Source organism: Sebastes fasciatus (genome assembly GCF_043250625.1).
Source record: "Sebastes fasciatus isolate fSebFas1 chromosome 18 unlocalized genomic scaffold, fSebFas1.pri SUPER_18_unloc_2, whole genome shotgun sequence".
Lineage (NCBI taxonomy): Eukaryota > Metazoa > Chordata > Actinopteri > Perciformes > Sebastidae > Sebastes > Sebastes fasciatus.
In genome coordinates, this window is record NW_027428131.1 from 20,241 (window position 1) to 33,531 (window position 13,291).

The 13,291-nt window shown below is 40.0% G+C and overlaps 1 protein-coding gene across 1 annotated transcript in view; it reads right to left on the reverse strand.

The window, feature by feature from the left end:
* Positions 1-13,291, reverse strand: part of snx17 (sorting nexin 17) — a 33,886-nt gene that overhangs the window by 18,707 nt on the left and 1,888 nt on the right. Inside the window, exons 2-5 of the mRNA XM_074628047.1 lie at positions 7,802-7,876; positions 5,211-5,328; positions 3,106-3,170; positions 359-469 (exon numbers count right to left, since the gene is read on the reverse strand). Of these exons, the coding sequence (XP_074484148.1) occupies positions 359-469; positions 3,106-3,170; positions 5,211-5,328; positions 7,802-7,876 (369 nt within the window). The remainder of the gene's footprint in view (positions 1-358; positions 470-3,105; positions 3,171-5,210; positions 5,329-7,801; positions 7,877-13,291) is intronic.

Genomic DNA, 13,291 nt, shown 5'->3' on the forward strand with positions numbered 1-13,291 from the left:
AGCACTGTTACGAACAGCAGATATCAAATGGCTTTAGTTAAACAGACAAAAACACTGCAAAGGTTGATAGCATACAGAATATAAAACCTCAGATGACGCTAACCGTATCAAGACTTCTGGCCACTTGCAGAGTTAATCAGCACTAAATCATATAATTTGCAGCTTTCATATTAAGTGGTGCATCTGTTTCTAGAACAGAAGATCACTGATTGAAACATTCAGCCATGTTGCATTTTGGGCAGCAAATAAACCCACTTGTTTTTTATCATCAAACTGAAATCACCAATCTCTACAAATTATATACCAGATGGAGTACAGGCTGACACTCTTTAACGGAGCACACTCCAGCGGCACTTACATCAAGGACGTCCTCCGTCTGATCTGAAGTCAGTATGTTGACAGTAACCTTCTGACCGTTGGAGAGGCAGATGTCTAGTGCGACTTCTTCTGTGGGAATCTGCTGCGTCTCCTGTGGGAACGACACAAAACATAACAGGCTTTCCTTCAGCTTCATGGGTCAGCTACGTGTTTTCATTCCCATCGGTCCACAACAAAATCACATCAAGTCACACGGGCAGAAAACATACGGGCTGGTCAAAGAGGAGGCAAATTTCCAGCAGAGATAAAAACAAAACAGACAAGCTACCCATTCCACAGCTACACTTTTCATAAAGAGTGCGTTGATTCAAGGGTCAAGATTGGAATCAATGGTACCAAGTTCATTCAAGTGCAAAATACACACCTATCTATCTATACACATATATAAGGTGTATCTTATTTTACCTACAATTTAAAAGTATGTTTGATTGTAGTCACATGGAGAAGGCACAAAAACAAATGGGCTACTTGATGAGGATTATTTTATGCAACACACAAAATGAAGTCTAGCTGTTTATTAGTGCAGACAGATTAGGCATTAAAGCTTCAGTAGGCAACAACTTTTTGGCATCATTGGGCAAAAATTCCATAATAACCTTTCAGCATATTGTAATTCAAGTGTTCTGAGAGAAAACTACACTTCTGCACCTCCTCATGGCTCTGTTTTCAGGCTTTAAAACATCTAGCCTGTGACGGGAGACTTTGGCCAATGACAGGTCATTTCAGAGAGAGAACGTTCCTATTGGCTGTGCTCCGGCTGGTGGGCGGTGCTTGGTATTTCTTCAACTGATCTCAACATTGCTGCCGGGTCTCAAACTTTCTCATTTTACAGCTAAACAGTACACTACAAGATGTTTCTGAAAACATTTGAGGCGAGAAATAGTCATTACAAATTCATATTTGATCAGCACTGTCAGGATATAGAGACCATTTGATAAAAATAACTTTTTTTTAAATCACATTTGCTCCAATTCTCCCCACTGCAGCTTTAAGGATTGATTTAAGGCAAAACAGAAAAATAAGCACATGTAAAACAAAAGGGAAGGGGAATAAACTGCAAATTCCTCAACAAAAGTAGCAGCTATGTTAATGTTAAGCCTTGATTAATTGTTTATCAAGTCATAAAAAGGGAAAATGTCTATCCCAGTTTCCCAGAGCCCAAAGTGAGGTCTTGTTTTATCCAACCAACCGTCCAAAACCCAATGATATATAATTTACAATAATAGAATTAAGGAAACCAGCAAATTTGAGAAGCTGGGAACAGATATTTTGGCCATTTGTTCTTTAAAAAAATAGTCAAAATGATTCATTTTCTGTCAATCAGCTAATTCAATAATTGACAAACTGCTGCAGCTCCATTTATTTCACTACTCTCTCCGCTCACACAGAAATGAAGGGAACTGTATTTATCAGTTACTGCTGTGTTTGTGCAACGACGGAACAAAATCACGAACACAAAATCTATGGATAACAAGTAGGGAAAATAAACTGCCAAAACCTATACATATTTCAAGCACAGACTCTAATGAGAGAGAGAGGAAGACGGAGGAGGAGAAGCAGAATGGGTGTGACGTGGCTGCAGACGGATGAATCTGTCCGTGAAGGTTATTGGATTCACAGCCCTCCTGGCAACGCAGGTCACAGCTTGAATGATGACGAACAACCTCGCTACCTGGTCTGAATAAGTCATTGACACACCAGTCGTTTAAAACAGCCTTCTCTCGGGCAGCAACAATGCGCCATGAGTTCTTACAGCATCGTCCACTTCAGCTAATATCTGCTTGCGTTTTTGGTCCTGCAGAAAGAGCTTTTTGGCAAATCTGGTGGGATGACTCATTAGGTGGCTCTCTTTTCTTTTTTCTTATATAATGGTTCAAAAGGATCCAGTTCTGACACACAATGCAACTATGTTGCTATTTGGCAAAAAGGTTGCTTTCCCCTCAGTTTTGTGTCTGACGTAATCATTTGACACATTTCTGCATGCAAGCCAAACTTAATCTGACACATCTAACCATAGACCAGCACCATCAAAAAAGGTTATAATTAACTTTCATGAACTGAAAAGAAATTGTGAAAGGGTTAAAATCACTAAGACAAAAACACGGACAACACCCAGACCGGACAACGCCGTAGCGATCTGTCAATCACAACCAACCACGCCTTAAAGCATACCCTGCTTTATGGTCTATTTGACTCTAAATGGGACCATCATTTACTAAATGAACATCATGCTGTATTGAAGAAGACTTGAAACTAGTGATTGAGACCATAAACTCATGTTTACTGAGGTAATAAATCAGGTGAGAAGTAGGCTCATTTTCTCATAGACTTCTATACAATCAGACTTCTTTTTGCAACCAGAGGAGTCGCCCCCTGCTGGCTGTTAGAAAGAATGCAAGTTTAAGGCACTTCTGCCTTGGCTTCACTTTTCAGACCATGGAGTTACCCACTGCATCTAACCAGCTACTTTACAAGTAGAGATGACGCAACCCAAGATAAGAGTACATGCTGGCACAAACTGCGACCAACAGTAAGACAGTAATACAGCTACCTCACTCTACCACATCACCAAAAGCAATTACTAGTCAGGCAGAACTTACTGCATCAGCCTTTTTGGTTCAACGAGCATGCCCTGCCTCCACATAAGCCAGTTGACCATGTTGACGCAACAGAGAACAAACACCTCAATGCAGGTACAGTAGATTAAAACAAAAGAACATTACCAACCTGCTGTGCTTTCCTTAAGAAGCTATTAAACATGTCACTGGCTCCAAGCAAGGGATCCTGACGCACTGTAAAAAAAAAAATACAGGAGAGAAATGAGTACAAAATGAGTCATATCTCAGTTGAGTGAAATGGAAGGAGCGGCGGGAAGTCAAGAAGCAACTTGTACTTGTCAGCAGTTAGTGAAGGGTCTTTTAGTGGACGTTATGTAAACATAAACCTCCTCAAGGGAAGCCATGTCCCTATTGTTGCTCTTATCACACAATATAATTGTGTTCCTGTGGAATGGGTTTGACCTTTCGAGACATTTTATCATCAAGGCAATTTAGATTAACATGGAAAAAAAGGGTTATCTGGCATAGGTTCAATTAACTGTAAATTATTACAAGCCACTTTCATCATAACGTAGTCCCCCTGATTTGGTAATGAACAACTCTCTTATGCTCGTGTCTTTGGTTTTCTATTGAGGCAGTTTTCAGTTGCAGTGTAGTGCATTAAATGATCTGCGTGATAACCCTGTGTGACTAATATGATTAAGTGTGTGTGTGCTATTGTCCTTTTTACAAATTAGTCTACCCCTTTGACAAAAATGTCAAAGTCCTGAGCCATCTGCGTCAGAGCAGATTGTGTTTGTGGCCGTTTATTTTTCCATAACTATGTAGAAAGCCATGATGTAACCAAGTGAACTTGAAGCCAAGAACACCCTGTGTGCGTATGCTCCCAGACTATGAGCAAATACACACTTGAACAACGCTTCCTTGTTCTGCTGTAACTGCCAGTGCTTGAGAGGATTAAAACAAACCCTCTGCATTGCTGCCAGTTCCACTTATTTGTGTGTGTGCAGAAAGTTCACCCTCGACCTGTTTACAAAATGTAGGCAATATGCTGAAAACCTCCCAAATTGGGATGAGAAAAACTCAGAGTGGGTTCTTTGAACATTTGAGATTTGCAAAGGAAGCTTCAAAACTGTCAAAAGGCATGTTTACTGACAAAATAACTAGTCTCCCTCCTGGTGTAAACACTAAAAAAATATGGCTTATCCTTTATAGTGTTCTGTTTTTAATTCAGAGAAAACCTAAGTATATGTCCCTAGAGGTCATCATCTACTAGAGAATCCAAACCTGTAACATTTTTAAAGAGGACCCATTATGCTAATTTTCAGGTGCATACTTGTATTTGGGATTTTTACTGGAGTGTGTTTAGATGCTTTAATGTTCAAGAAACAAATTTACTTTTCTCATACCGGCTGTACTGCATCAACTCTTTCTGCCCTCTGTCTGAAATGCTCTGCTTGAGACAGACGGTGAAACAGAGAAAAAGCCGTGTCTGCTCTGATTGGGCAGCTGGCCCACTCTGTTGTGATTGGTCAACCAAACCCAATTCTTCGGGCTCTGCTGCAGCTCCGCTATAACTAGCTTTGTTTGAGGGCATGCCAAGCTAGCCGCTAGGCAGGTATTATACAAATGTTCTACTTGGTGACATCACCATGTTACGGCCCAAAAGGCAGGACTTCAAGCAAGGCATTTCAGGCAGTTCAGGAGCAGTGTTTCTGTGGGGGAGAATTAACTCCCTTTGGCGTGGACTTTGTAACTTTGCGGACCTTTTACATGCACAACAAAACTATATAAACACACTTAAGGAAAGGGAAAAAGCACAAACGCATAATAGGTCCTCTTTAAAGACCCTACCAGGTCTGAAGTTCTGAGTAGGGATTTTCTTTTTTCATCAGGTGTTTCAGCATAACTTTGTCAAGTGAGGCTTTGGCTAAGTCTGTGCTCAGATCATCAGCTCTTTTTATGCTTTTAAGTGGCATGAAGAGACCAGTGTATGGCTGGACTCCCCGCAGACACTGAGCCAACTCATTCTTGTGATTGTTGAGGAGAAGCATATAGTTCAAGGAAATTGTGTTTGTGCTGCAAAGCTACACAAAACTTCTTAGTTTGTTCTGATGTTTTTCTTTCTGTACTGCAATTCAGAGAAGAATAGTAGCTAAATTAAAAACTGACAAGGACAACCACATTGTAGCTGGAATTTAAATCCTGCCCAGAAATGGAGTGAAACGCAATACAAGCCATCTGTAAAAAGTCCATTCAGCATGAATAACTTACCAGCCTGCATGTATTTCTCCAGCTGCTCTCGTCTCTGTTCGACCTCAGCAGGAGTCAGAGTGAAGATCTTCTTTGGAGGAAACGCAGGCACCACGTTGCTGCCATATTCTTTCTTTATCTGTTGGTGCAAAACACCGGTTGTGAGAAGGTGAAGGTTACGGGATGGCACGCTATACAACCTGTGTTTTGAGACTAGTCAGATGGCTAAATTTTATTCGAATTTAGAACATCTGTGAAAACAGATATATAAGTTCATACGACTATACCAATTAACTTCAGTACAGAGTAGCAGCCTCTTAAATTAAAGAGTTGTGGATTCATTTTTCTAAGAGGTATAGTCATGCTGTTTGAGATGAATCACAGGTTTATAATAAGCCTGTTTCAACGACTAGCTGGTGGAGTTTCCGTGCATAACACACACACAGAGACACATCTGGATCCCTGACTGTCTAGTCATTCCAAGTTTACTTTGTCTTCCAGCTTCTTGACTCATTTCTTCCCTTTTTTTCCATCATTCACTGGCTGGTAGCTTTGAACCGTGGAAGTCTTAAACTAAGCCCTCACAGATCTAAAAATCACACATTAAATGTGGTTTAATTTTAATCTGTGTGTCGCTGCAGGCAAAAACTGTACGTCCCACTCATCATGAGGAATTCACTAACACATTTTTTTCTCGCTATAAAACCTTCAGGTCCTGCACATATGGCATGATGAAGGTTGGCCTTCATCACGAGGAAGAGAGGTGATTTTCACCTTAACATATACTGTCCTTTGGTGTTTTCAGTACATCAGAGTCACCGCTGGTTACTAGAGCAGGGACGGTACACCTATCTCGCAATTCGATGTCATCACGATACTTGGGTGCGATTTATTGTGATTTTTGTTAACTTTTTTTACACTAGACCCATCAGCTCCGTTCTCTTTATACATCCATGGTCAGCTCCATTGGGGCCATTTGAATGCATTTAACATAAATGTCAGTATATGGGTGCTCTACAGTTGTAGTGATTCGATTACACGCGGTCGATTTGATCACAGAGATGCGAGTGACCGCTGGCTTGACCGCACGTTACCGCAATACGCAGCTTTAGCTGTGATGTCTAGCTCTGCTTTTCCTGGCAATGTGTGAAACCCAAAGTGTTTCCATACTTTACTGTATGTGTAGTGTTTACCACTTTGGATTTCAAATGTGACGGTGCAGGTCGTATCCACGTAGAACCTCCGCCGTTTTCTACTTTTTCGTTTCGGCTCGCTGCGGCCGGCTGCGGTTTGTTTTGGTTGACGGATACGGAGCAGATATGACGTCACTCACAGTACAACAATAAAAGCAGTAACTTCCTTCTACCTCAGCTGCTCCGCTTAGACTCAAATTAAGCCAATATATCAAAAATCAATTTCAAAATCATAAAAAAAAAAAAAGATCGCGATACATAGGTGTATTAATTTTTTCCCCAACCCTACTGGTTACACATACAAATAAGCTCTCGTAGCCGCAGACACTAAGCATCAGAGTCCCCAAAATCTGAAATAAATCTGCACTCATACAGCTTCTTTTTTAGCAAAACACTTCCTGTTTTCCCTGTTGGATTTAAACTGGCTCTAGCAGAAGCGTGACCTTGTTACTTTGTAGAAGAGAAAAACAAGAGAAACAATTAACATTCAAATTTTCTCAGCAATAAGCTGGGTAGAGTGTTTGCCCCGCAATCACCAGAGTGTTTTGGGGTCATGCGTACGCCACAGGAAGCCCTCCGGGGTTGGTTCTTAAAGATTCGAGTGTCTTCCACACACCCTGTTGCCAGGCAACGGCAACTGTCAGACTAGATAGCACAGACTTGAGGACGGAAGATAGCAAAGTTTGGCCCTTGCTTGCTTATTTATTAATGTGTGAAAACAGGAGACTTCTATACGGCTGTGTTACAGTATATGCCATGGCGTATATATTTCATAGCACAAAGAGCTCACAGGTAGTCAGCTGGAAATCCAGCGAAAAAATCCACCTCTTACAAACAATGCATCTACCCCTGCAACATCATTTGTTTCCAAAAAAATGTATGTTAAGCACTTTCACAAGTAAGTCAACTCAACCACAGCAGTCCTACAGGAAAAACAAGCAGATACTGAATACACTAATTGCCTCAGCTCTAACAAATAGCTGCGTCTCTATGTAACGCTTCACTCAGGCAGAGACTAAAAAATGCTTCAGGCCAGGCAACTCAACACTTTCCAACAACATTTCTTTTTCAGATTAAGATGCTTTTCCAAGCAGGTGAAATGAAAGAAAGGCCAAGAACATTCCTTCCACGTCACCCACCTCCTCCGACCTCCTCCACCACCACAATACCGCCCATTTACACGCAATAGTTTGGACTCTGGGAGGAATAACAGCACAGGGCTTCAAGCCACTGCGGTCGTGATTCAAAGTGATGGGAGGCTGGCATATCGACCGTACGACACAAAGACGAGTGAAAGGTCACCCTGGGTGGATGTGGTGGCATTTAAACAGCGTTCGGCGCTCCACACAAGCAGATCAGTCCCTTCTGGTCCAAAGCACACTAAGAGAAATGGGTGTATTGTGATGGCTGAAGCCTTACCTGTTCATGGAGGCCAAGAAGTTGACTGTAGCGTACCCGACAGTGCAGCACGCCATTGACGTGGATGTTGTAGGCCTGTTTGGAGAGAGTGGGGACAAATTAAAATTTGAGGAGAGACTGGTCTGACAGAGAAATGTATCATCAAAAGCTTGTATTGATCTGTCTGAAAAGCTTGTGGGTGGACATGAGATGTTGAAATAAAATAATCAAATAGATATATATAGATTACGGCTGTCAGTTGATTAAAATATTGAATCGCAAATTAATCGCTTGATTGTCCATAGTTAATTGTGATTAATAGCAAATTAAACACACTTTTTTTATCTGTTCAAAATGTACCTTAAAAAGGGAGATTTTTCAATTATTTAATACCCTTATCGACATGGGAGTGGGCCAATATGCTGCTTTATACAATGTATGCATATATTATTTATTATTGGACATCAATTAAGAACACAAAACAATGACAAATATTGTCAAGAAACCCTCACAGGTACTGCATTTAGCATAAAAAATATGCTCAAATCATAACATGGCAAAACCCAACCGGCAACAACAGCTGTCACAGTGTGTCAGTGTGCTGACTTGACTATGACATTCCCAAAACTGCATGTGATTATCATAAAGTGGGCACGTCTGTAAAGGGGAGACTCGTGGGTACCCATAAAACCCATTTTCATTCACATACCTTGAGGTCAGAGGTCAAGGAACCCCTTTGAAAATGGCCATGCCAGTTTTTCCTCGCCAAAATTGAGTGTACGTTTGGAGCGTTATTTAACCTCCTTTGTGACAAGCTAGTATGAAATGGTTGGTACCAATGGATTCCTTAGGTTTTCTTGTTTCATATGATATTCGTATCAGTATCACTAGCTTTAAAAGTGAGCCCGCTATAACTTCCGAAAGATTGATTGCGTTAAAGAAATTAGTGACGTTATAACGAATTTGCGTTAACGCGTTATTATCGAAAAATTCGTCCGATTCACGGACATCAAGTATCAATCTTTTATCATATAAACTATTAACCTCTTAAAAATCCGACGGCCTCTATTCTGTCTTTAAGAGCTTGTAATGGACTTAGTCTTAAAGCTAGAGTGGTTGTGTTGTTGATACTGGTACAAGAAAATGTAGGGAATCGATTGGTACCAGCCATGTCATGTTAGCTTGTCAGAAAGAACGCTAAATAACGGTCCAAAGTTACACTAAATGTTGGCGAGGAAAAACTGGCATGGCCATTTTCAACTAAATAGATAAACATAAAATAAAATAAAATAAAATAATAACCTTTCTTTGAATATAAGGTTAATTAACTTCAAGTACTTTTCAATGCATCACACCAAAGCTGACTGTAATTTCTTCTTATGCATTTCTTGAGGTGCCATGTAATAAACTCAGAAGTGCAGAAACAAAACCACAACTGGTAAAATACAGTGAAGCAACAACATCCTTTATCTTGAACATACATTAAGTTTCACTACTGATTCAAACACCTCGGAACAACCTCAATCTCCATCTCATCTCAGCTCACCACTGAGTGTTTCCTCCTCACTCTTCGTTTCATAAGGAGGATTAAATTAATGAAGTGTGAATTGGATTCAATCAAACCCTACTGGCTTGCACATTTAAATTTCCAATCAAAACAGCTTGCATAATGCAGACGCTGAACAACACAGAAAGCAAAGATCACATGGGGAATCCATCACTTTCCCCGAGACGCCCCTTGTTTGTTTTGACAGACAGACAAGGAGATATCACGCAGATATGCTGCTCCGCAAAACCACCATTTGGAATCAGCAGTCCAAATATCTGCTTGCCATCGTGTTTAGAGCCAATCTCAAAAAGTAAATCTATTTTTCATGTCAGATGCCTCATTAAGCATCAGGAATGATACTAAACCACAAGAATAACAAAATGATACTTTAGTTATGCCCTCAGGAAAAGAAAAATATATTTGAAGTTTGCCCAAATGCAGGCTCGCTTACAGAAGAGCACACATGAACTGTAAAAGAATTTGGTAATTTTCACAAGGCACCACAAGTCTGTATTCTTCTCTTTTTTTATTGAGAAATGGCTCAAAAACGTGACACAGAAACTTTTCCGCCACAGACAATAACTCATGGTCAAAGACTGTTAACAGTTTGGCAAATATTGTGATTGAAAACAATCAGCGGCTGCTATCACTTCCCGAAACAACAACATGAAGATGATTGATCATCTTTCCTTCCTTCCTTTTGCTTGTAACACTTAGCTAAACTGCAGATGTTTATTTTATGAAAGAAAAACTAAAATGGCCTGGACTAGTGGTATCAACTCTGAAGACCGCTATTTTGTTATTGACAATCATTGCTCCTTCATGTGCTAAGAAATGCTTAGCAAAGAAATATTCCACCAGCCTGTGTGCAGCTCTGGCCGGGAATGACAGGAAGTACTGCCTGTATGCTTGGGTGTCAAGGAACAAACTGTCAGTGCTTTAATCTTTCCCTTATGTTTCAATGAATATTTATAGTCAACATGGTGGGTCATCTGTCAAAACAAAACACTCTTGACCACACTGTGGCATGCCGTTGCACATGCCGTTGCACAAGCCGTTGCTGACCTACACAACCAATCAATAAGAAAACAAAGTAAGTAGAAACCAAAACTTCTAGAGGGAAAGAGGAAGGCTAAAGAGTTTGGAGGAAGGCCAACGAATTAACAGAAAGATGTGTATGTCGGCAGTATCCAGGCAGGAAGGAAGAATGAGTATGCAGAATGTCTTGGCTCTGTTTGATGATAACACACAAAAAATAACTCTGCATTTTTTGTGAATTGCAAGCAGTTCAACTCAGGGACAACATACAGTCTGAGCTATTGCTCTTTTCTGCACATTATCTCCAAACCAAAAATGTTTTTTAAATACTGTACATTTTGATCCCAGTCGGATCTTCATCAGGGCAAAAACATTTAGACTTGATGAAGATCCGACTGGGATCAAAACGTTGTCTAAACGTTTTTGACCTGATGAAGATAGGACTGGGAACGAAACATTGTCTATTTAAATACTAAGGCTGTCAAAGTTAACGCGATAATAATGCATTAACGCAAATTCGTTTTAATGCCACTAATTCGTGTCAACACTCCCATGTTGATAAGAGTATTAAATACTTCACAAATCTCACTTTAAGGCACATTTTGAATAGATCAAAAATGTGTGATTAATCACAATTAACAATGGACAATCAAGCAATTAATTGGGATTAAATATTTGAATTGATTAACAGCCCTATAAAATACATTTGTAGTTTGGAGCCAGTGCACAGGAGGGGACGCTACATCCTTTCACATAATATGACGCATTTGTAGGATGAAATCAATTTCAGTCTGAGGAAGATATAGGTGCTTATTTTAACACATTTTAAGAATAGTTTCTGCGTCTCTAAGTTTATTAATATTACTCACTGGCTGATGCAGGCATGCTGTTGGGCATTACATTTTGCAAAACTTTAAACAGAGACAGATTAACTTGTTCATCTAAGTCCCGATCTGTTCCTCATCCAAAGTAAATGAGTCAGAGTCACTTACAGTAGCAACAAAGTCTATCTCTCTTTTACACACTAAAAAACACACTGTAAACAAATACCATGTGAGCCAAAGAGGAAGATACAAGCCTACTAGACAAGAAGAGGAAGTGTGAGCACTCCAAAATACAAAGATATGTCTGTGCTTGCACCATATTTAAAAAAAACTGCAGCCCTTGTTATTCTAAAAGGCCGTTTGCAAACTCTGCAGATTCTGTGGCTTACTGGTTCCAAGGTACACATCCCATCTCTCAGCATTATAATCAAGCAAAGTCCCTTCCTGTGGGATGGTTACAGGAAGGTCACAGTGACAGTCACAGGACTGCAGGCTGCTGAGGTGAAAACCTGTCGTTTTAAAGTTCCCACTGCAGCACGGGGTAAAAATGTGCTCAGCCAGGTAGAAACAAGCCAGAGGTGGCACCTGAAATGCTCAATTTAGAAACCTATTGACTTTCAACAACCAGAGTAGGTGTTTGCAGAACAATGTGGATGGGAAATAAACTGATCTAATCATATTACTCAGACATATAATACCGTGTTCACTACTTCTACAGAAAAAGTATATTTAAGTTTACATCCAAAGCTAATTTTGTCCTGCTTGAGGCAGCAGGGAAACTGAACACGCGGACATGTTCAATATTAATGAGCTTATTCAAAGATTTCTTTCTCTGGAGCACATGGAGTCAAGATGGAAAATAGTCATTCGCAGGTGTGTGACACTGCAACATCTGATGTCCATCTGACATCACACTGGCTGTTCTCAGATGTTATTTCAAAGCATCTGGTGAATATCAGAGTAGCTGCATTCTTCTATAAAACAACTAATATAAAAACCTTTTGTTTAATGAAAACTGTAGACCTAGTATTCTAAAAGGGATCCAAGATTTTTTGTCATTGCAGTGTTTGTTTATATCATGTCCATAATTGCCAGGAAATACTCTTGAACCCAAGCTGTTCCCTAGCAACGTAATGACTTGTGTTCAAAGATAGGTCTGGTTTATATGTTAATAGGCACACATTCACACCAATGATGCTGTCTAAAGCATCACACAACACAAGAAAAGGAGGAAATATTTTGAGTTGTCAGTAATTCTTTTTAAACAGTACGGCCTCTGCCACACATTAGCACAATGTATCCTGACTGTGTGTATGACTGGTGTTAATGGTTTATGAGAAAAAACAGTGCGAAACATCCACAAAAGATGTTTTATGTCTATGATGCTTTGCTACAGCAGTCCTTGACCAACCTCCAGGAATTATTCTCTCTGAGAGCATGTCTGCCAATGTGTCAAAGCAACACAAGGCACAGCAAACACAATGGCAATTCAAGGTGCTTCAAATAAGGTATAAAACTGCGTTAAAGACGGCTGTACAACAACCCAAGCAAGATGATGAAGCCAACAATTATTTCTGCTCTTGATGTGTGGTCAAGACTGCTATTATATTGTGGTTAGTAGAAGGGCTAGACAATAAAATTAAAGCAATGTTGGCTGTAAATGACAAGGAGGATTGTGAGATATAATTGTGGCAAATCTTAGAGAATTTCGGTGCTGACTCAAACCTGAAAAAACAAAAAGGGCTCTGTTGTGCCTGAGTTGATGAATCAGAGATTACAGATGATGATTATTCATCAGGCCAACACGTTTAGACTCGATGAAGATTTGACTAGGATCAAAACATTGTCTAATTGTTTTTGACCTGACGAAGATAGGACTGGGAACGAAACATTGTCTATTTAAATACTAGGGTTGTCAAAGTTAACGCCATAATAATGCGTTAACACAAATTTGTTTTAATGACACTAATTTCTTTAACGCAATTGATGTTTCAGAGGTTGTAGCAGTCTCACTTTTAAAGCTAAGGTGAAGATACTGGCATCTTGAAACTAGAAGACCTAAGGAATCCATTGGTACCAACCATGTCATACTAGCTTGTC